The sequence below is a fragment of the Haplochromis burtoni genome, unplaced genomic scaffold (assembly GCF_018398535.1).
Source record: "Haplochromis burtoni strain Fernald_Lab_line unplaced genomic scaffold, NCSU_Asbu1 Contig_479, whole genome shotgun sequence".
Lineage (NCBI taxonomy): Eukaryota > Metazoa > Chordata > Actinopteri > Cichliformes > Cichlidae > Haplochromis > Haplochromis burtoni.
The window spans coordinates 246,199-270,985 of NW_024582840.1; the positions used below are offsets into that span (position 1 = coordinate 246,199).

A 24,787-nucleotide genomic window follows, 5' to 3' on the forward strand; every position below is an offset into this window, starting at 1 on the left:
TGCTCTCTTCCATTATTTCTTCTGTGGGGTTTCAGATGAAATGCATTCTGGGATACTTGACTTCACCAAGTCAATGCAAGTCACCACCAGTGAACACTCAATAGAATAAGTGACTGGGGCAACTGGCTAATGGCCTAATCAATTGCAAGAATGTTTTTTAATGTTCTTTGTTTTTTTAACCTGTGACCGTTGGTTACAAACTGGTCGCCAACTCGTCTCTGCCTCTATGACTTTTGACCCTAAACTTCCACTGGTCCAAAATGGCAGACAAGTTAGGATCATTTTTTTAATTATTCAGTTAAAATAAGCTTGGTTGTTAATGTAATATCATATTTATCTTTATTAATTACTGTATGATTTCATTCTGTAGAACTCAGCTAATCAGGTACTGCTTTGTACTGATGCAAAGTTTGGCATGGCAGGCTATGGCAGGTCACCTTTGAAACCAGCCTCAAGTAGCCATTAAAGGAACTGAAGTTTTTGTCATGTCCATGTTACAGTGGCTTAATTTTAATGTGAATCACATTATTTTATGTGTGCAACTTACAGTTATATCGCAGCCCAATCGAGAAGAAACATCATACACATACTAGTCTGTTGATATGGCAACTACCACTTTAGGTTATCACGCCCCATTTGCTAGTTAACTGCTTGCCTAGCTAAATTCTTAAGAAGGTGGATCCAATTGAAACAGTAGAAACCACACAGAGAACCTCTGTATAAGTACAAGTAGGGTCTTATTTTTTAAATTTTGGTAATTAGATGTATTTTGTAAAAACCTCAAACACTTAAGACAAAGACATGATCAGAGAAAGTCCTGTGCTCAAACTGCAGCTTGGGGTTTTGCCAGTTCTGGCCAAGACTGGTACACATCCAAGGTAATTAGTAAAGGCTTGAATTCAACTGCAAGACCTATAAGTAACCATTGAAAATTCTAAAATACGTGCACAAAATATCAGAAGTAATGGATGTATGGATAATTTTTCCTGTTTTATCTCATGGAAATAATAGTTGCTTCTTAGCTGTGTCTAACAAAAAGGTTAAGAAGTGTTCACAGGAAGACCAATTAGTGAAATCAAGATCCAAGTCTACAAAGAGGTTTGGCCGGTTTTCATTTGCATAAATAATAACATCTATGTTATGTGTGCGTGTGTGGGATGTCTGATGTTTGTACAATACAGCCATTTCAGAATAAACCAGAAGCAGAGAAAGTGGATCATCCATTCTACCTGGGCTTCATTCATCACTGTCATCTGATCATGCATTGTGTATGCACACACACGTGTCTAATATGTGTGTCTGTGTTTCCATGCAGTAAAACAATGCGCCGGTAAGCATCAGTCTGCATGCAAAGAAGCTGCTCTTGCATTGTGTGCTGTGTTCCTGTCAGCAGGCTCAGGATCTGTGGTTAGAACAGGGGAGTTGCAGGGGCAGCAGGGTAGGTGAGGGTTATGTGTGTAAGTGTATGTGGGTGGGAGATGCGGGTGTTTGGAGGGGTTGGAAAATCAATCGCTGGGAGACCCACTTCCCATCCCTGTTTCTGCGGCAATGCCAAGATTCCATCAATGAGCATGGGCTGCGTTTCCCTGGCAACGCTTATGAATGAGAGCAGGTCGGTAACTGTGGAGACTAAGTGAAGAGAGGAATTGCCAGTTGCCATGGCAATGCCATGAACAGGGATAGACCGAGCAGAGTGAAGGTGGCGAGTGACCTCTGAGATCTTAATCAGTGCCATCAATCATCATCATCAAAGCGCTGTTCCTCGGCGGGACAGCAGCAAACAGAAGCCTCATGTTGCAGCAGGTCTTGGACCTTGATTTGATACTTTGATACTTAGGATAGTTTGCATGTTATTCTCTGAACAGTACCAGTGAATTGTAAAGAAATTTGGGGAAATGAATTCAATCTTTAACATGTAACAAGTTATAATTACATGATTAAAATAATGTTGAAACAACAGCACACCAGGCTTACAATACTTATACAGGACATTCCAGTTAACCTCTAAACCTGCTGCCATCAAAATAATGACTAAATGCTAGAAGGGATGCTCGTGACGTTTAGTGTTTATCTTATTTACATCCACCTTTTATGAAAGGCGCGTGTAGCTACTGTTCATTTGAAAAGGCCTATTTTGAAACCTCAATTTGAGCACCCTACAGGGTGTTTTTTAAGCTAAAGGTGAGGATATTTAGATAAAAGGGTGGAGTGGTAAGTTATCACGTGACCGTAGAGCTTGGTTAGGCGCATCTTTAGATTCTGTAGGTGCAATGCATAGATTCAGTGCTACGTAAATGATCACTAAAATACTTTTAAATGATTTTTTAATTATTAAACTAAAGCACAGACTTGATAGAAATAACAATACACAGCCGACATTAACAACAAAAACATGAATGAGAGGTCTAATTCAGCGATTTGAGTTAAATAAGGTGAAGGCTAGGAGATAGTGATTAGGCTGATTACAGTTAAACCTGTCCAAAGATCTGACTAATGTTTGGACCTAGGCCACTGTTAACACTTCATTCATTTGCATCTGTTACACAGATGTATTGTGTTTTTTTGCGTCCTATCATTTCTATCATATATTGTACAAGACAATAGAGTTCAGGTGAACTTAGGTAAAGCTAACACACTGTTAGCATATGTAATTGTATATGTGTGTGTGTGTATGTGTATGCATGTGTGTGTGCGTGTGTGCATCTTTGCAGGTTGATAGCTAGGTGTTTCCCAGCAGTGAGATCCTCTGTCATCACTGTCCAAACACCTCCTCCCTCTGCAGCTGAAACACTCTGTCTTTCTCTCTGGAGTCTCTTCAGCTCTCTCTTTGGGGGTTCATTGACTCTCTGCTTGTCTCTACTGCTGAATCTCACACTTTTGACGCACAGGACTATCACTCTTTTTCAATCCGCTCACTCTATCTCACACTTACTCTCTCTTAAGGGATACCTCGTCTCCCTCTTCCCAGTCTGTATTTCATTAGGGAGCGTCTAGTTTAAGATAAATCTCCCTTGTAATACCCTGTCTTTGTAGCCTATATTCCCAGTTTATTTGAATTAATTTGGATTTTAGGGCAATAGAGATATAGAGCTTGTTTCTTTAAGCCTAATTAAGGGCCATGACCTTTTTTTCTTTTTTTTAGTGGAGAGCTTTTTTTTTTTTTTGTATGCTACTAAGTGTAATCCATGTCTGAGAAAACATACTAATTGTGTATGGTTATTAGCATTTAAACAAATTCAGAGACAGAAATATGTCAGTTAGCATTAGCAAACAATACCAAAATGCCAACGTGCCACAGGCTTCACTGACGAGCTAGTTAAATCACTTTCTAATCCCAATCTTGACTAAAGAATAAATCTAACGTCAAAGACGCCAGCCTAGTTTAGGTATATACAATGGACCCTACTGTTGGTGGTCCATTCAGGTGCTATTCTTTTATTATTTTGAGTATTGGTTTTAACTTTTTCTTCAAAATTGTTTTGGTTTTAGTCCTATCTTTGCATTCACCTACTAAAGATTTTAATAACTGTCATGACTATTAAAATATTCAGATTTTCAATCGTAAATTAATATTGTGGCATCAAAGCTTTGTTTAACTGGTGCCTTTTTTTTATGAAAGATTTAAGCAAAAGTTGTGATACTAATTAAAAAGATCATAATGGTCATGTATAACATGATTACACAGCCTTCTGCTCCTCACGTTTGCCTCCTCTCCTTCAACTTAACTCTTAGGGATTTGTCACCCATAGCTGTTCCTCTGTGTCTTCTCGCAATCTTCCATGCACTTCGCTTTCCACTTCATCCATCCATCACCACCAGCAGCTTACTCTCTGCTCCCTCTACTGGCCACATCAATACACTGTGGGCAGGTTCATCCTTTGACAGTGGCGACTGCATCCTCAGTGTTAGAATTGTCTTCATAAGCGGTAGATGCCGTCTCACCTGAATGAATTTTGGAGCTCTAGATTCACCTTAAATTGATTGTCACAGAAGAAAAAAGTGGGACAAAAATAAACAGAGGGTGAAAGGCAAGGCAATAAATGACAGACACAGAGAGACGGAACAGCAGAAAAGTCAGATTAATGATATCAAAACAGACCCTTTGTTGTCTTACCTCATCCATTTGTTTATCCAGGCATAAACCCAACTGCCCAGAAAAATGTCCCCTAAGCTTTAATGCTCCAAGTGAGTAAGCAGTAATTTATGCAGGCCAAAAAAGAAAACCATATGATCATAAAACCAACAGAAAGTCATCCACAATAGATTAAACCATGAACAACAAACCTATTCAGTGGATGTGGTGTATGTCAGGTTTACAGTGTTATATAATATCATGCTGTGGGAAAGTGTATGAGAAAAATGAATTAAGCAAGGCAGAAAAAAGGGCAAACGGAAGTTCAGTTTACACTGATTATAATGATCTGGTTTAAATTCATTTAGATTACTGAACAGTTCACAGTCCTACAATTAAACTACCTAACTATCTCAGTGTAGACTCCCTTAAACAAGCTGCTCTAAGCTGTTTGTTTTCACTAGAACCTCGTCGTGATGTTCTCATCGAGAACATTTGTTCATTTATTATTGACAAAATCTGTTTTGTCCATGAAACTTGATAATGTTTAAGTATGCTTTAAAAGTAGATGTTAACTTATTAAACTGCCACTAGCAGCAGCCATGCAGCATGTGCACATTCCTAAAACAATTTGTAAGAGCCAAAGTCAATGTTTATGTTTTTCCTTTTTGTTTTGGTGGCACAGGTGTATAGTTTTACCTGCGTCTCAGGTGATGGTATGTGGGTGTGGTCACAGTCTATTTACCTGATGTCGGTGTTTGCAGCAGGTGTGTTGGGTGAGTGGTTTGTGGGCAAACTTTTCTGTTGACTGTCATTTTTTGGCACACCAGTTAATCCATGCGCTAGTTGGAAATTGATTGAAAGCGCAAAGGTTTGTTTTAGTTTTGTTCTTAAAATAAATGCGCAAAGTACAAGTACGACTCATTATGGATTATTGGAGGCGCGTCACAGGGACACAACCAACTCAGCCGGCCGCGGCTTTATCTACGGATGAAAGTCGCAACACAATTGTTCTGATCACCTGTAGTTAAACATCAGCTCAAGCCACCCGTAAACGTCATGCTGTTTCACTTGCTTCATGTCCTGAGTGCTCTCATGAACGCGGTGATTGAAGACTGAAGCCGTTTGCTTATTTTGCTGAGGTCAGGTATTTTCAAATCTGCAGCATTGCCTTTAGCTGTGGCAGTTAAAAAGCCATTGAGAGAATGAGGGGATTGGCTGCTGTCCCTGTGTCTGTTAATAAATGACCTCTTACTGGAATTAGCAACCAACCTGTGGAGAAGTGGAGGAGGGAGTGAGATTAAGAAGGTAGTGGCTGGAACAGGAAAAGTAATGGGTGGATGGATGGCAGGGTGGCAGATGCCAACATTTAACAAGTTTTAGATTTGATTTGTGCAGCCCTTTTGTCATTGTTTCAGTCCACTTCCTGTTTCTTAGAAAGGGTGGTACGACTGACTGCTAAATGCTACTCCTATTGTTAAATCTCATGCCTTTCTCACACATGGTTAAAAAAAATACAATATTGCTTTTTTTCTAATTTAGGGCATACATTTATACGGCACATAAAGATGGGACAAAATAGCATGTGAGCACCTCCATTTCCACATAGTACTGATAGGTGGGGTTAGGTTTGCGTGTGATTTGCAAAAGTTGTGCTGTTCTAATGATAGGCACAATCTGTTCATTTCAACATGGCATGCATAGTCTTCCAAGAGTCGTGCAGTTAAGCACAATTAGGCAAACTGAGAGATGATATTCAGCTGCAAGTCATTTACTAACAGGACAGGCGCTGCTCGTTAATCAGAAAACCATATAAATGTGTATGCTAAACGTAGGCAGTGTGGCAGACAGACTCATAAAAATAGAAATGGGGTTCAGTAACTGACAGGTGCCCAAAGTAGGACTGTGAACTGTGCTACAGTATTTTGACATCACGCTCTGTTCTTGTATTAAGACAACTTACATCTCGTCCATCTTCAGAACAAACCGTAAATGTCTGACTGACAAAGGTTCATTTCTATACTCTCAGACTGGTTGTGTTAACAGTGCCACCACAACTTTACTATGGTGGATTTGTTTAGGAAAAAAATTAAGTAAATTAAATTTTAAAAAATATGCAGGTTTTTTTGTATCTGTGATCTATATCTCACGTTTTGAATTTGTGTAGGTCAACCACTACAAACAGCCATGTATGCACAGCTCGTGAGATCACAGTGAAAACCGTATGAGCTGTCCGTGGTCCTGAATTCTAACGGTTTCCTTTAAATGCAATCTTTAAAAATGTAAAGTTATTAACGTATATGCATGGATCAGACGTGCTGATGTTCATGTATGGCCTGATTATTTTCAGGATAAGGTCCGATTTCATCATCATGATCCCCCTGTTCTCTCTTTTCTTCTGTGATTTCATTCTGAATGTCTTTGCATAGGCTGTGAAATCATGGCCCATATATGAAATAACGCAAACATTAGTGAATCAGTTTGTGACAAATACAAGAGGGTCAGAACCACCAAACCCACCAACCACAGTTTGTGTTAGCAAATCCGGTCCACAGTGTCATGTATTATGGTGCTATAGGAAAGCTTGCTTACAACTACGGGCCATGTAAAAGCTGATTTATGAGAAAGCAGCTAATAAATGAGTCCAGATATGAATTATGAGGTTTTTTCAGTGGTCAAAGGATAGTCATACAAATGCACAAAAATGCCAGCTAGTGAATGAGAATGATGCTGAGGCTGTGCGACAGCTGGGCTTCTCTTTCTTGTCATTGGTAGCTAATGTGTGGACAGTTACAGTAAGCAAATAATTTCAAAGTATCCTTGTTTGAACTAACTGAGCTTTAAAGAAGAAAGTGAAACTTTTAAGCATCAAATGTCTGCCGATGCAGTGCACTCCTTCCCTCTATCTCACTCCTCTTCCTCAGTACATCCCCTGTCTACGCCCCCACACTTCCTCCCTCCCCCTCCTATAGGACCTACCCTGCCTTCCGCCTACGTTCAAGACAGGTTGGAAAATTCCATGCTCCTTCTCCAGCTGACTTTGTGCCAGAGCTCTCTCTCACACACACACACCTACACATTAAAGACACACAGAGCAGTCAGAACAGATACAGAATGTGTCAGCAGTTTCCAACAGCAAACATATTGTTACTGAAGTAACACATCACACACATAGATATTGGTTTAAGGTGAACATATAGTTGTCTTTATGTTTTCTGATTGTTATTTTTGCTTTCAACTGAGACGTTTTCTGTTATTTAGCCCTTAGCCTAGCATTGATGGGTAAAATAGTTGAAGTACCTTGTCAGTATAGCACAACAGAGCACAACAACACATCGTAACTGCATCTTTAAATTTCACTACGAAGCTGAATCAACACCTCTGTGAATATTCAGAATGCAAAATCGGTTTTGAGACCTGCACAAAGAGAGGATTCATTGAAGCTGCCTTGAGCAGAACTGGTTTAAGCTAGGTGTACCTAATAAAGTGGTGAGAGTGTAAATGATAGTGTTGACTGCTTTCAGAGACGATCTCATGTATTTTGTTTCTTTCTCTGTAGTATTTTGTCGTCAGTGGGGTCTACATTTGACCTGAGGACACTGCGAGCCGTCAGGGTGCTGCGACCCTTAAAACTGGTGTCTGGAATTCCAAGTAAGTGTTTTTGCTTCTATGCTAATTTCAGATCCTTCCATACCAACCATGTCACATTCAAGTCCAATGAATAAAATCTGAACAAATCTAAATTTTACTGCAAGTTGCAATGTTTTCTGATGTTCTATATATTCTTTGTCATTACAACGTGGTTGCCAATCGAGGAGCTACTAGACAAGCTAACCTCACTGCTCTTAATTTACTGACTGACATCGACCTTACATTTATCACTTAGTATCATACTGTCTACTTTATTTTTGATTTGTTCTAAAAAGCACCCAAGCTATTCCATGTCTATTATTTATTTGCGTGTCTTGCACTGAATCCTCCAGGCCTGCAGGTGGTGCTCAAGTCCATTATGAAGGCTATGATCCCCCTGCTGCAGATTGGTCTCCTCTTATTTGTGGCCATCCTCATGTTTGCAATCATCGGCCTGGAGTTTTACATGGGACAGTTCCACAAGACTTGCTATGATGATGTTACAAGTAAGTAGAAAGTGGTAAAAAACCAATGTGTGGTGAGCCTTTGTGACTTGTTCCAACAGAAAGGGTGGTGGCCCCATCCCATTTCAGGTGTACATAGGGCTTCTGTTCATTAGGAAAATAACAAATAAATAATAAAATGAATGATGGAGGCTTTGGTTTTTTGGGTCCTGGTATTTTTATGCTATCCTTGTGGCTTGTTTTAATACTTGAATAGGACAGGACCAGGTTCATAGACTCAAAATACATGATGTGTGTAACTCACTGAAAAAAGCGTGTTACTTTGTCAGAATTTGTTAGCCTCTTGAACAGATGAACACAGCCAGTCACTGCATTTTTTTTTCTTTCTGACACCCAAAATGGGGGTTATTTAGTTATTTTATAGTGAAGCTGTATCTTTCTCTCTGTGATCAGATGAGACTGCAGATGACAGGCCGTGTGGTACTGCATCGCCATCCCGGCTGTGCTCCAATGGCACGCACTGTGGGGAAGGGTGGATTGGACCCAACTACGGGATCACCCAATTCGACAACATTCTGTTCGCCGTGCTCACCGTCTTCCAGTGCATCACCATGGAGGGATGGACAAACATGCTGTACCACGTATGTCTGACTAGCCACCCGAGACTAGGGATGGGTATTGATAAGATTTTAATGATTCCGATTCCATTTTCGATTCTGTTTAACGATTCGATTCTTTATCGATTCTCTTATCAATTCTTTTTTTTTAAAAAGGAGAACACTAAGGTCGATTAGCTTAGAACTTTGTTTTATATCTTCTCTTTGAACAAGATAGAAATTTAGGAGTAACATGGCCTTACAAACCCAACAGTGAGATCTTGAGAGATCCAGCCTACGGCTCTTCAATGGGGTGTCACAGGGTCCCCAGGAAAAAAAATTGTAAATGTAAAATAATAAAATAAATATTCTTGTGAGACATATCACATATTGACGGGGTCGGGTTATGTTAAAAAGTATAAATTGTTATACTTTGTTCATTGGTTCAAAGGTACCCCACACTTCTTTTTTTGTTTGCTTGTTTGTTCTGGTGTATTTTTCATTTGAACTGTTACTCTGCCAGAGTACTCATATTTACAAGATGGCATTGAACGCCCCATTGGTGTATCAGGAAAACTATTTTGTACGTATGTTCCTTGAAGGGGATTGAAGTCGTTCTTTTTTCCACCGCAGCGAAGGGCTAGGAGTAGGAGAGGAGCTGCTGTATGTTTTTGTTATCGAATCGATCTGATTGTGAAATAAAGCATATGCAGTGAGAAAGCAACTCCAGGAGTCATCCCTGCCTTAAAGCTGCAACATTCTTCTGTAGCAATAACAAAGTATAACATAAATTGTTCTGTGGCAATTACACAAGAATATCCAGTAATGTCCCTGCCTACAATTAAACACATTCACTTACCAAAAATCGGGGGCATCTGCTGTGGCAAATGGGTGCAAGCCTTTGACCACAAACTTAGACACTGCTCGGTGACATTCGTCTATCCTGGCCTGAAAGGAGACGCTACCGGTAGACTGCAGCGAGAACTGCCAGCGAGCGCCAGCCAGACTCTGTCTGTCTCTCTCATCATGGTCACCTACATGTACAGTAATGGCAGGTCTTGTAATAAGGCAGATTGCGCTAACATAATATGCACTGTTAGTTGATTATTTACCTGCCGCATTAACGGGAGAGGACGTGCAAACGTTAGCGCTGCTGCTGGGTTGAGAGTCACGAGTCCGGAGCGGAATTAAAAACGCGTGTCATCGCGTGTTTTGTGAGCAAATGCTTTTGCATATTCGTAGTGTTTCCTCCCTTAAATGAAATATCTACTTTGCAAGTTGCCCTGTTGTCATCGGTTCTCATAAAGTATAATCAAACTTTTGAGCGTTTGAGCCGCTTAGGCGCCGTGTTTCCTGCCAGGTAAATGACGCTCCGCAACGTGGTGACGTCATTCGGGGCGACTGGAATCGATAAGGGAATCGTTTGCAAAAATGGCAAACGATTCCAAGGAATTGAAACAGTGGGAACCGGTTCTCAACAAGAACCGGTTTTCGATACCCATCCCTACCCGAGACCCTTTTTCTTTTAACTGAACATCAGGCGATTGGGGAGAACCATCATGCTTTCACTGTGGAAAGCAGTTACCTGTACCCACTGGTTTGTGCATTGCACCAACACCAATATTTACTAATTCGTGATACCATAAATAAAATCCTCTAGGCATAATGAAAATTTGCTGAAATGTGACCATTGACTAAACCATGTTATTTGTCAGATAAATGCATTAAAACGGCTCCAATGTATTAACATAGAAGCCGGTAGAGACTGACTCACTTTTAAGCCTCTGGTCATTCAAGGAACTGCAGTTTGAGGTTTAAATTTGGTGAAAGCAGTAAAGGGATTTTTACTCTTTTTTGTATTTAGGCACACTGGTTGGAGGTTAGAGTTGAGCTGAATTTCAATTATCCAAACGAAGCATAAAGTATTTAAAGATCTGATTCAAAATGCCATTTATTTGCCCAAAAGACATATCCCGTATACTCTGTCATTATCTCTTTGACTTCCTTTATCCATCATCTGTCCTTTTCCTGCTTTTGGAGCTGCTCTCTTTTTCTTCTCCTCCGCTCACTATTCTGGTCCGTCTTGCTCTATATTTAACATCTTTTCTGATGGATGGAGGCTGACTTCCACTCTCACACGAGCAGTTGGGAGGAAACCAATGAAAATTTAATAGAGGATGGACTGAGCATTGTAGCAGCAGTACAAAATCCAGTGCATAGATGCAGCCCTCCAACAGTGGATTATAATCATAGTTTATTAGCTCATAGTTTATCAAAAAGAAATACAATATCCTCCAGCAGCCGGGTTCATGTTATTGTCAGTTGAGTGAAAGAAGTAAGTCACACAGTGTCTGAGGATTACAGGGAGACCCAAAAACCTTTGGACATACTTTCTAAATGTTTCTTAGTTTTGCCTCCGTACACCACCCACAGTGGATTTTAAATTAAACAGTCAGCATGTGAGTAAAGTGTTGGCTTTCATTTTAGAAAAAAGAATGAAAATAAAATGTACTCTTCAGGTATAAAGACATTTTCTATACAGTCCTCTGTTTTCAGAGGTTCAAAGGTAATGGGACAAGCAAACATTTTTAAAATATTAGTATAGTTTATAATACTCAGAGGACAATCGTTTCCACTTTACTTTCAATTGCTGCTTGTTTGTGGCTCTCGCTGCCTTCAGTTTTGATTTTAGTAACTGAAAAGCATACATTGTTGCAGTGATGCCCAAACTGTGGTGTTGAGCATTGAAGGTAGTTCAGGTACAATTTTTCTGTATGAATTTATTCATTTATATGAAAAGTGAATTATAGCTGGTAATAGGAGGGGGTTAGTTTGAGATATTACTTTGACCTGCATTTACTGTTCTTGCATCAAAGTTTTGGTAATAACACTTTGCATAAGACTGGGTTGCATTAGCAATTTATAGACAACAACCTGTGTTGTTTAGGTTTCTTGAATAAAAATTTTAAGGAAGTGCATCACTTCATCTTGTATTTTGATTAGAGTGAAGATTTATTAAGATTGGGATGTTTTAAATGGGCCACAGCACTCTTGACTTTTGGAATGCCTGCTGTGTTAGGTTCTATCTATGAGATACATCTAATCTATTAGATCAGATTGGGGTCAGATCAGTGATTTAACTACTGAAGAATACCCCTTTCTTTGCCTTGGGAAGCTTTAGGGTTGGTTTAGAAGTGGTCATTATCCATCTCTGTGTTTTGCAGCATCTGACTGAGTTTAAGCAAAGAGTTTAGCCTCAAATATTTCAAAATTCAATGTGCTACTTGTATGAACAGTCACACTGGCATTGGCATTACATAAATGCCCACGCCACCATGTTTGACAGATGATGTGGTGCACTTTCTCTCATCATTCTGGTACATGTTAACCTTGATCTCATCTCTCCGAAGCATTCCACAAAAATGAACAAAGGAATCAAATCTGACAGTTGTGTGCTAGAGTGACTAAAGTGTTGAAAGGCTTATTAGAACAAACGTAGTTGACATTCTCTGCAGAAGAAAAGCAAAGGAAAGTTAAACCAACAGTGCATGACCGATGTGTGGCCATGTGTTTCTTGCAGAGTAACGATGTAAGTGGCAGTTACTTTAATTGGATGTACTACGTCCCCCTCATCATCATCGGCTCCTTCTTCATGCTCAACCTGGTGCTGGGTGTACTCTCAGGGTAAAAGCCTGCCATTTGTCTTACAAAAACAATTGAGCTTTGTTTTTTTTCCCACAATAATTTATGTTTTGCACTTTCGTTCCATGAATAGTAAAAAAAATAAATGACAAATGTTCCCACAGTGAATTTGCCAAAGAGAGGGAGCGAGTGGAGAACAGGAGCGAGTTCCTCAAGCTGAGGAGACAGCAGCAGATTGAGAGGGAGCTCAACGGATACCTTGAGTGGATCTGTAAAGCAGGTCAGTGCGCACTCGCATTCACACCAGTGCTGACACATGCTGCTCAAGCTCCTACTAGAGAATTAAAAAAAACACACACACAACCAAATCCTGATATAATGCTCGAAAATCTCATTTCATTGAATTCTACAGAGGAGGTGATTCTGGCTGAGGAAGATACTACAGGGAACTTTGATGGTAACTAAACTTCATTTGCTGTGTTAATGTTTTTATATGACAATGAGAAAGGTACTGCCCATAGAGTATAAATAAAGGTACATCAAATAAAAGTCTAGTACAATTTTTTTTTTATCTTAAATGCTTTAGCGGTTTTTAGAGCTGCTCATTTAAATGTGCAAATAAATGTGGGATTTAGCGCGGTACAGCAGCAAGTGACAGATTCTGTGGGAAGGGTGAGAGAGTGACATCTGAGAGACAGACTGAAGACGAGACAATTCGTTTCTCTCTCTCTAGGTTCGAGGCGTAGGCCAACCATCAAAACCAAAAACAACAAGACAGAGCTGCTGAACCCTGAGGAAGGAGAGGACAACATTGGAGATGCAGTAGGTAAGACAAACACAGGGATGACACACAAAGGACGAATAAGGACCAAGAACAGAGTCGTGTTTTGAATTCTACACTATCGTCATCATTGTAAAGATAGAGGAAACTGAACTGGAGATATAAATCTGTTAAATCTTAAATATAGACTCTTATGTCTCCCTTATATCCCCTTCGTCCCCGTTTTCTCCTTCTTCTTCTTAGGTTTTGCACGCTCCAGCATAAAGAGCGGTAAGGAGGGCTCCAATTACAGCAAGAAAGAGCGACGGCTGCGATTCTTCATCCGTAAGATAGTGAAGACGCAGGCTTTCTACTGGATAGTGCTCTTTCTGGTGGGCCTCAACACCATCTGTGTGGCCGTGGTGCACTACGACCAGCCTGAGATGCTCACTGACTTTCTCTGTGAGTAAAAGCCAGAGACTGTACAGAAAAGATGGATGCACTGTGATGACAAACACTTGTTTGTGGACCCCAATTTTTAAGTTTTGATACTAGATGCCCTCTGTATAAAGGTACATTCATGGATTCTATAGACACATCACACACACACACAGGTCGCTGCTAATTACTGCTAGCATTTTAATAAATTAACACAGGAATTTCCCCCACTAGTTCAGTTTGCCTTTATATTTTGCTAGAGCCAGATTTTCTGATTATTTTTAAAGTGCTCTTGAGAAATAATTCAATGTTTTTCTTTGGACATTGGCTGCTTTTTCTCTTTGTTTTCAGTCTAGTGTTTTTTAAGTGACCATTTTCATGTTTTTCTGTTTGTTGAGCACCTAAGTCAAATAAACATAAGGTATGTGTTTCAAATAACACATGCCTTAGCAAAGAGCTAATTTTAAATTGTATCTGAAAGCACGTTTTTACTAGCAGCCTGTCACAAAAATACATAATTTGTTCCCATTTCTTTAATATATGAAAAAATGTCAAAGATAACAAAGTTTCTTTGACAGGCATAAAGGCATAAAGGCATAAAGTAGTATTTTTGTACATAAAATAGTATTTTTGTACCAACAAGGTGATTCCCAATGAGCTATTATTTTACAACTTGGGGTATCTCGGCATGGTGTGCAGTGTCCTTGAAAAATTTGAGGAAATCGGGTGAAAGTAGAAGTGCTTGAAGTAAAAAAAACAACTCATCTATGGTAAATGAATAGTATCTGAAAGTTGTGGCAAAAGTCCAACAAAGACTTGACACAGGACCTAAGAAATGCCCTTAAGTTGATCCATCCATTGTTTGAGGCTGTCCATCAAGACGCCATTCTTAAGGAAGAGAAACGGGAAGAGAAGGCTCAGGTATCATCATCGTTGTCGTCTTTATTTATAAAGCACTTTAAAACAACCACAGCTGACGCAAAACGCTGTACATTGGAACTGAATAATAATAATTAGGTAAACCTAATTACACAAGAACTGGATTGAATATCAGGGCCAACAGTTCTCACAGAGTGATGAATCAAAGTCTTTAGCTGAAATCACAATCAGTATGTTCAGAGGAGGTCGGGTGTTGACTTTCAAGCTCAAGTCTGTTTTTGGTTTATATACCCAGGTTTATGTTTGCATATGTTTCAATAAATTACTGCACATATTTCCCATTTCCCTAGTAAAATACAAACAAAAGGTGGCTCAAAACATTTACTCAATATAGAATGTACTCTTGCCTTTATGCTGTGAGTCATGTGACTTAAAAAGAAAATACTACCCCAGCTCTTTATCACATGTTATTGTGTGAGCAGCATGTTAAATGCTAATGATTAAGAATTATTACGATTAAAAACAGGAGAAATTAAAACTAGTGATTACTTCAGTATTTATACACTACTTTATATACTAATGCTGCATGTTTTATTTGGGTCACAGGAATGTCTGTTTGGCACTGATGTGCATTAACAGTACACCATGTGCAGGGACCGTTGGTGGACTACATGCAAATAAGAGTACAGGATGCAAAATGCAACACTAAGGCAAACATCTGACACTACGTGTGATGTGCTTCACTGTTTCCAGTTTAATCTCCACCGCTGCCCACTCTCACCTCGTCCCAACCTGAGTCATCTTTTTTACACTTCAGATCTGCCGTTTCCTCCTACACATGCAAACAAGCCTTTACAAATTTAACTACACCAAACAGCAGAAACAGAGTGTGTTCTCTATTTCTCAAGCGTTATCCCCATTCTGTAGTTACACGTATCCTTGATCTGCACTATCATGCTCGGAGGAGTTTTGTTTGCTGAGTTCCACTTGACACACGTTGTGTAACTCTTTAGTTTTAGTTGCTGGCTTGCTGCTGCTGATGTGACCACACACATAAATACTTACTTATACATGTGTACACACAGGCTGTGATGGAGTCAGCTTGTTGTCCCTGGCTGGTGTTCAGCTGCATTAGCATACAAAGTTGTCGTTGCTGATGAAGTCCCTTCATCACCACAATCTCATACAACACTTGCTAGTGGCTCGCACCTCTATTATCATTCACTCAACTGAGTCTTTCTGTCACTCTGTCATGCTCCCATCTGGTTTTCACTACTACCTTCTACATCTTTTTACCTGATTTTGATTTTTGTCTTTTTTTATCTCATTTGGTTTTTCTCTCCGTGGCCTCACTTTCTTTCGTTTTCGCCTTCTTTTCTCCACATCCTTACGTCGCCCTCTTGTTCTAACTCACATTCCTCGCCTTCTGTTTCTAACAAAATCCCTTCTCTTTGCTTCATTCGTGCCCCAAATCATTCTTTTCCCCTTTGTTCTCTCTCCAGTCTATGCAGAGTTTGTCTTCCTCGGTTTGTTCATGTCTGAGATGCTGATCAAGATGTACGGTCTGGGCATCCAGCCCTACTTCCATTCCTCATTCAACTGCTTCGACTGTGTGGTGAGTGCACAAACTCACACACTGAAACTAAGTGCAAAAAAAAAAAGTACTGATTATAAAATCCAACACTGCATTTAATCTCTCACTGAATTTATTAGTGTGGTGGTCTGCTTCTGTAGTAAGTTTTGTTTTTATTGGGGGTTTTTCTTATCAGTTTATTAATTCCTCAGCAAATGTGATCAGAAGCAAAATCTCTAACACAGAGACATTTCCATTTAAATTCCAGTTTTTTGTTTTAAATTAAGCCATCTCAGGATTAAATGTTTAGTGATAGGTATTAGTAAACATGGGTGTTTTCTCTGTTTTGTGATCATTCAAAAACTAAAAGTGCAAAATGTGCCTGGTCAAATTTCTTTTAAAGTTATAACCTATGACTCCTTTTTAGCTTCAGTCTAATACTAGACTAATCTTCTTCTTATGACTTCTTCTTTATAAAAGTAATGTTTACTGACAAAGCCGGTGGTCCCCTGGAAAGGACTTGACAATTCAAAGTAAAATAATAATAAAGAAAAATATGCATTTACCTCGGCTTCTTGGATAACTAAGCAGCATCCTAATAATGTCTATGGTATAAACAAGGGTTCTTGTGCCTTGGCAGAGGAAAAATTCTGTTTTCGGGGCTTCAGAGATTTTTTTTTGATAAATAAAGACAAACTTAAACTTCTAATAGCTGCTGATTGAACTCAGCGTTCTGACTGTATTGAATTGTATGTGCGTGCAGGTAATAGTCGGCAGTATCTTCGAGGTTGTGTGGGCCACCATAAAACCAGGCACGTCCTTCGGGATCAGCGTGTTACGAGCTCTGCGATTGCTCCGCATCTTTAAAGTCACAAAGTAAGTGTCTCTCGCTCTTCCTCTGACTTCTCTTAGACTTGCATGCTCTTCCATCAGTACACAAATGAGACGATGATGATAATGAAGCACATGATAAGAGGCCGAGCTTATGGTACATGTAATGAAAGAGAGTTGGATGTTTTTACTAGTGCACGTCATTCTATTTGGGACACCTGTTGGTTACTGGAGAAGCTCAGAGGTGGTAAAAACAGGAGGGTATACATGAAAAGGAGCAAAACAGCTCAGAAACAATTTCATGTTAAAATTTCAAATTAACAAAATAAAAGCTGAATTTGGCTTAAAAACATGTACCTGTTCAGAGTTTACGTAAATGGTTTCGATCCTCTTCTTTATCGCTGCCCTCTTTCCTTCCTCCTCTCTCTTTTCTTCTATTGCTTACTTTTTTTGTTGTCTCATTTATCCTCATCATGTGTCCTTCTTCTTGCACACGTCCTCCTTTTCCTCAGGTACTGGGCGCCACTTCGAAACCTGGTGGTTTCTCTGCTGAACTCCATGAAGTCCATCGTCAGCTTACTGTTCCTCCTCTTCCTCTTCATCGTGGTATTTGCCTTGTTGGGGATGCAGCTGTTTGGAGGACAGTCAGTATCACCACTAACTTAAGAAGAAGCTCAACTGCCAGTATTAAATTTGAGCATCTATTTTCTTACTGTACATTTTCCTTTCTTCTCCTTAGATTTAACTTTGACGACGGAACGCCTCCCACTAACTTTGACACTTTTGCTGCAGCAATCATGACAGTGTTTCAGGTGGGGAAGAAAGCTTTGTGCCTGGTTTCTTAGAGAACGAAGCAAATATTAAAATGAGAGTAACTCTGTTTTCCAGACACATTTCTACACTTCACATGACTGAATATTAACAAAGCCTATTGTTGTGCTGTCATCAGTCTTGTTCAGTTCTGACTGCAGGTCCAATGTTTCTGTGTTGTCTTGCAGTGATTTAGAAAGCTGTCTTTTGTTAGGAGCAGTTTTTGCTTTATTTTCTTTGAGTGACTTTGTCAGAGCTGTGCCACTCAAATGTACCAGCTGTATGTGTGTATCAGAGTGTGTAGAGGTATCTAAAGGGCTGAGGGCATTTAAAGTAACACAATCATGTCTAATTAGGGATATCTGATATTTGGATTGGACAGTGGTCCTATCCTTACTCGAAAAGCTTGATTGGACAATGTATGTATGGCTGATAAATTCAGCTTACTTGTTATTTACTACAAAGCACATCAACAGCAGATTAAGCATGACGGTTATCGTAGCATGGAGGAATTTCACAGCAAAGCCGGTGCAGCTTGGAGACGTTGCAGTCCAGCAACTCCCAAAACCTTTTAACTAGAAATGGTGTTCAAGTGAGTTGACGCAAAAAACCCACCAGAATACGTAAAATCTCTGTGAATATTTTGTGTGTCGTGTATTTCGTTGAACTCCAGTGTTCTAAAGGCAGCCGTGCACACCAACTGTGTAATTTTGCTGAAAGAATTTGCGACATTTCTTTTTTCTAACCAAGCTCCAGTTTTCCAGTTTTTCAGATCTGAATAAACAGATCTGACCAATCAGATTACTGCATTTCACAATACGTGCACTTGTAGCTCAAAACGCGCAGTACTAATATAGTAAAATAATACAGTTTTTAGCTCAGACACACAACTAGATGCTGCTCTGGGTCAATCAGATCTCCGAAATTATTTCTCTGGAAATATCGAGCGAAATATGTGCAAACCATGAAGTTCTCCCAGCTGCTGTGTTCTCTTTATTATGTGATTTTTGAGGATGAATATTCCACAAAAATGCAACACTTTCAGTGCACATATACATTACACCACAAGCTCGGATCCAAATGTTATTGGTTAGGTTATTATTACTGCTTGATTACTTATTGTTAACAGATAAGTGGTCAAGCAGTGAAGCGACTAAAGGCTTTCACAGCAAACTCACTCCTTTTATATCAGACCAATGAAACTAAAACTCTCTTGACAGATCCTGACAGGAGAAGACTGGAATGAGGTGATGTACTATGGCATTGAGTCCCAGGGTGGAGTGAAAGACAAGGGGATGATCTTCTCCATCTTCTTTATTGTCCTGACACTCTTTGGCAACTGTATCCTGCCTTCATGCTTACCTGTGCATGTACTCAAATGTGCTGTATACATGTACAGTATCTATATGTACTAAGAAAAGTTATACAGATGCATATATTTTGTCACATACATAAAATTCAACTTGTTTTGCTTCTTCTGTCATTTGCTTATCTACAACACGTCGTATCTTTTTTGTCTCCACTTGATTTTCATGAAAAACACTCAGCTTCCTGTCAGCATTTCTCCCTAACCTCTGCCACCACAGACACTCTGCTTAACGTCTTCTTGGCCATCGCTGTTGACAATCTGGCCAATGCCCAGGAGCTTACAAAGGTACAGGTCTACGTGTTATGCTATGTGTTACCCAGCTGTTGTGGTTAGCTAAAGCACTTGCAAGCATAATGATCTTCCTGACAGCTTTCACTGTGAGCATGCTTTGGGCCAGTTTATAGAAATATACACGGCTGATAAAAATTAAACAAACACTTTTTAATCAGAGTATAACATCAAGTTATACTCTGTTAAACTGATTTGGTCAGTTAAGTAGCAGAGGGGATTTTTCACCAGTTTCAGCTGCTTTGGTGTTAATAAAAACAACAGGTGCACTAGAGGGGTAGCAATGAGACAACCCCCAAAGCAGGAACGGTTTCACAGACACTGAGATTTTTTCCTCCTCGTCTTTTGACGTTTTTTTTTTTCTTTTTCACTAGTTTTGCATTTGGCTACAGTCAGTGTTACTACTGGTAGCATGAGGCGATACCTGGATCCTGCAGAGGTTGCACAGATAGTCTTCCAGGATGGCACATCAATTTGTGCCACTGCCAGAACATTTCTCCCGGCATAGTCTCAAAAGCATGAAGGAGATTCCAGGAGAGCTGGACAGGGCTGTAGAAGTTCCTTAACACATGAGCAGGACCGGTATCTGCTCATTTGTGCAAGGAGGGCCAGCATGACCTCCAGCAGGTTACTGGTGTGAATGTCTCTGACCAAACAATCAAAAACAGGGTCTGGCATCCTCTAGTGGACTCTGTGCTCACCGAAAATTTAGACCAGATTACTGTTCTTCTTTAACAGGATGAAGAAGAACAGGAAGAGGCAGCCAATCAGAAGACAGCACTACAGAAGGCAAAGGAGGTGGCAGAGGTCAGCCCTCTGTCAGCTGCCAACCTGTCTATTGCTGCGTGAGTTGACACATTTACACAGATAAGCCTCAAAGATGTGAGTACATTCAAAACACTGCACATAAAATCCATCATGTGGCTGCAGTGACAAAGAGGCACAATCCCACGTGCAATGTTTGTTTTTTTTCTTCCAGGACTGTCTTTCGTAACATTTATGATTGGCAGGCATTCATTTGCACACAACACACACACACAGTCACCATCACACTCTCACTGTTCTCTAAAACACGATAAAGCGATTGTTCTGAGAGTGAAAGGAACAGATTCAGGGCTTTGTGAAGGGAAGAAGAGCGAGAGGCGGACAGCCTGTAGAATCTTCTCCTGGCAGCAGAAACACTGACAATGGTATACATGAGAATGTTGCTCAAATAAACTCACTGCTCCTTTGGAAGCCACTAGACTTTTTAGTCGCTGTGGCTAACTGAGCCTGTGCTGAGAAGATTTGGTGCTGGTAAATTTGTGTTGGAGAGATGGTCCTCAGTCACAGGTGAAGATAATTCCTTCATAAAACTGCTCACAACATGGTCTGATTAATTTCTGAAAAAACTCCAATCTAATTTTATTTGTTGTTTTCAGTAATAATAAGGCAAGTAAGATGCATTCCTTTTATTCAAACCAGTATCAGCCAAACTGCAAAGCTCTTACCTAAACAGTCTACATGGATAAATAAGAACATACCTAAAGTCATACATATAATTGGATTTTCCCTTTAAGGATGAACCGTTTTTACATTACTGCTACTGATGTATGGCTAAATTTCAGTGGGTTTGTCCTCAAGTGTCTAATCCTTCTTTTCCTTTTTCTTTCTCACTTACTCATTACCATCTCTTTCCCCATAACACCTCTGACAACAATACAATGACACCAATTTCCTTGCTTATTCATTCTTCAACATCTTCACTTTATCTCCACCTCGTCCTCCTGCCTTACCTGAAATCACTCACGTCTGCCTTTCTTTTATTTTACTACACCCTCTTGTGTTTCCCCTCCATCTTCGCCGTAACTAAAACTCCTTTTCTCCTGCCTAACATCCCCTAATTTCCCCCAACAGTAAGGAGCAGCAAAAGAACCACACCAAGGGAAATAAGTCGGTGTGGGAGCAGAGAACAAGTGAGATTCGCCGACAGAACCTAATGACGAGCCGCGAGGCGCTCTACAATGAGCTGGAGCAGGAAGACTGGAAGGCGGGAGTGGAGGGAGAAGAGGTGAGGTGTTTCCCCCCCTAAGAAAAAAACATATATACACATATATATATAGAGTCTACTCCTGATATATATGGTAAATATTTGTTGTAATGTGTGTAAAGCAATCTGTAAACACCTTAAAGGGATATTAACACCACTTCTTTTTGAATGGATGACTCTTGGAGGACACTTGTGACACGTATTAACATGTAACATGACATTGAAAATCATCTATTGTAAGGTCAAAAACATTGTATCAGAACGTTTGTGTCCATTGTTCTCCAAGAGTTGGAGATCCTGCTCAATTGCAAGTAATTTTAAAGATAATCTATAATTCTGAGATTGAGTTTATCTTAACCCTCTTAGGTCCAAGTCATCATTGGTTATAACCCCAACAGCTGCTCCAAACCTTATGCGTGTGTGCCTTTTTTATCCCCTGATTACCAAGATTTTGGAAAACAGCTTAAAAAGAATTACATATTCTGATTGCATAGAGTTAGAGTTATGGTTTCCACTGATGATGACTTAGACGATAGATGGGTATTGAATGTAAAGTCTATTTAAGATCAGTAAACTTTATCTCACAGTAATATCCAATGTCCAGTCAATGTGACAGTCATTGCTTGGTGTCTTGATGCATGCTCAATCATCCAGGTAAGGAAATCCCAAAAAGTTGATTCTGTTCACCTGGACGTTGCATTTTCATTCAGCTGAAAATGTCAAGATGAACAGGATCAACTTTTTGGGAGTCATAGCTCAGTGTTTGTCTTCTTTTCCATAATTAGATTTCATATATAAAACTGATAACTGCTGTGTATTCTGGGTCATAACGTAATCTACATGTTTTGATGCCAGAGTGTAATATCCCTTTAAGCCTGTGAAGGAGTGTTATTTTTGCAATGCTATATGGGACGGCTTGAAGCTGCGTGCTTAGGAGCAATGCAATATTAAAGTGGGGCATGCAGAGAAAGCAGTGGACTCAAAACTGGAATGGGGCAAAGTGCAAATCAGGAGTTGGCTGGATATGACTCAGCAAACTGTATGTTCACAGCTGGTTCTGTTTTAGCATTTTGTGGCTTTACAAATTAAAAAAAAAGTTTAAAAACTTGTTCACATGGAGCCAAAAATGGTGGGCTGTTTGCTGAACTGTGTATCTGTGACCCAGGGGAGGGAATGGGACTGGCACGAGTGCTGTAAATCCTACTTGTTTATTTCTGGGTTAACATATGTATATATAAAATATGATACCAAAGAAGGTTAAAATACTCCGGACTATATCTGATTTGCCAGCTTAGAAGCAATTGCTACTGCAACCCAAAATACATGGAAAGCTGATGTATTTTGCTTGGCTTGATGAGCATTTGCTTCTTTAAAACAGCAATTTAAAAGGTTTCAAGCATGCATGGATGGCAGTGTCATTGCTGTGGTTTTATTCTAGAGCAGCTGTTTTCTTTCCGTTTGCAGTATTGTTTTTTTTACTCATTATTACATGATTTACTGTCTTTTATTAATATACCATGGAAAACAACCACTAATGTTTAAATTTGCTACTTGCTACGTGAAAAAAAATTCCAAATGACAATTTAGATTTAAAAAATATACATCTTAACATAAATGATCACCTAGACAAGAGATTCATGTTTGCAAATGATAAAGAAAGATTTTAAGTCAGTCTCTAGGATTCAATTAAATTCAAGTAAATGTATTTGATTGAAATGTATTATAAGTGGTGTACTGAGACCTGCTTAGAAAAACATGATCATACATGGCTAGCTACTCCAGGGCTAACATTTGGCTGATGTTTGCATATAACCTCGTAATGTCATCTGCTACCCTGTCACCCTAACTCAGGCGTCTTACCCACGGAAAGGACGTGGTGACATGAAAACCCACTTGGACAGGCCGTTGGTGGTGAACCCACAGGACAACCGCAATAATAACACCAACAAGACCCAACCTGGAGAACTGCCACTTGACCAGGAGTACCGGCGCCAGGACATAGATCACTGCCGCCGTGCCGCCCACTGCTATCACTACGACCGCGATCACCATCAGAAACCCTTTGGGCCAGACAGCAGAGAGACAAGCCAGCTATCAGAGACCCGTATGGAGCACGGCTTCAGCTGCACATCTCTGGGTAATGTGGAGGCGAGCATAGAGGGCCGTCCAGGGGAGGAGAGGCACAGCCACCGGAGCCATCGAGGCCATCGGCACCGGAACAGGGAAGGCCGTGAAGCTCGCAGTGTTTCCCCCCACCAGAGTGAGGCAGGAGAAGGACATAATGAGAACAGGAGGGCCAGGCAGCACCGCAGGGCAGCAAGAGAAGGAGAGGAAGGCAGGCGACACCGATCCAGGGGGAAAGAAGGAGAGGGGGGGAAAATCGTGGAAGGAGAAGGGCGGAGAGCAAGACGACATCGACATGGCAACCATGATAAGAGCAAAGGGCATTGCAGAAGGTAAGGAAAGTCTCGAATTAATCCTGTCAGTCAGTATAGGTTGTTGTACTGGTGAATACAGTGGTTAGAAATGACCTAACAACCAAAATTATTGCAAACGTTTTCAATGAACTTGCTATCACTGTGCCTTTGAAGTAGTCACTTCCATCCTACATACAGTCTTAGATGGCTAATGGCTACAACCTACAGCCATTAAAGATAATATTTAAAACGCTGTCTGTAAATGGCCTGTATTTGTATAGCGCTTTACTAGTCCCTAAGGACCCCAAAGCGCTTTACACAACCAGTCATCCACCCATTCACACACTGGTGATGGCAAGCTACATTGTAGCCACAGCCACCCTGGGGCGCACTGACAGAGGCGAGGCTGCCGGACACTGGCGCCACCAGTAGGCAACGGGTGAAGTGTCTTGCCCAAGGACACAACGACCGAGACTGTCAGAGCCGGGGCTCGAACCGGCAACCTTCCGATTACAAGACAAACTGCCAACTCTTGAGCCACGATCATAAATGTCTCCTCAGTCCAGCTGTCATAACTTTATGATAGTTAAAAGTTAAAAGACCTGAGATAGAATGATTAAAGACTAGTGAGGACACCATTGATTGAAGTTCATTTGTGTTATTCACAACATTTCAAATCCATTTAAAATCTCATTGTCGAATCTAAACAATAAAAAGTATTAAGCAGCACAATTAGCCACCAAAACTTTGGTAAAGTAACATGAGTACTGTACAATTTTGTAGGTTCTAGGTAAAATCACACAATTATCACACAGCGTATACAGGGAGTGCAGAATTATTAGGCAAGTTGTATTTTTGAGGAATAATTTTATTATTGAACAACAACCATGTTCTCAATGAACCCAAAAAACTCATTAATATCAAAGCTGAATGTTTTTGGAAGTAGTTTTTAGTTTGTTTTTAGTTTTAGCTATTTTAGGGGGATATCT

The 24,787-nt window shown here is 40.1% G+C and overlaps 1 protein-coding gene across 13 annotated transcripts in view; it reads left to right on the forward strand.

Annotated features, from left to right (window-relative positions):
- Positions 1-24,787, forward strand: part of cacna1ab (calcium channel, voltage-dependent, P/Q type, alpha 1A subunit, b) — a 204,548-nt gene that overhangs the window by 111,413 nt on the left and 68,348 nt on the right. For all 13 annotated transcript variants that reach the window (XM_042213765.1, XM_042213767.1, XM_042213768.1 and 10 more), the window contains exons 6-22: positions 7,632-7,723; positions 8,056-8,208; positions 8,620-8,807; positions 12,343-12,446; positions 12,569-12,684; positions 12,817-12,861; positions 13,138-13,230; positions 13,429-13,626; positions 15,984-16,096; positions 16,818-16,930; positions 17,398-17,529; positions 17,625-17,697; positions 18,916-19,036; positions 19,282-19,349; positions 20,091-20,197; positions 21,249-21,402; positions 23,233-23,837. In XM_042213765.1, the coding sequence (XP_042069699.1) occupies positions 7,632-7,723; positions 8,056-8,208; positions 8,620-8,807; positions 12,343-12,446; positions 12,569-12,684; positions 12,817-12,861; positions 13,138-13,230; positions 13,429-13,626; positions 15,984-16,096; positions 16,818-16,930; positions 17,398-17,529; positions 17,625-17,697; positions 18,916-19,036; positions 19,282-19,349; positions 20,091-20,197; positions 21,249-21,402; positions 23,233-23,837 (2,475 nt within the window). The remainder of the gene's footprint in view (positions 1-7,631; positions 7,724-8,055; positions 8,209-8,619; positions 8,808-12,342; positions 12,447-12,568; positions 12,685-12,816; positions 12,862-13,137; positions 13,231-13,428; positions 13,627-15,983; positions 16,097-16,817; positions 16,931-17,397; positions 17,530-17,624; positions 17,698-18,915; positions 19,037-19,281; positions 19,350-20,090; positions 20,198-21,248; positions 21,403-23,232; positions 23,838-24,787) is intronic.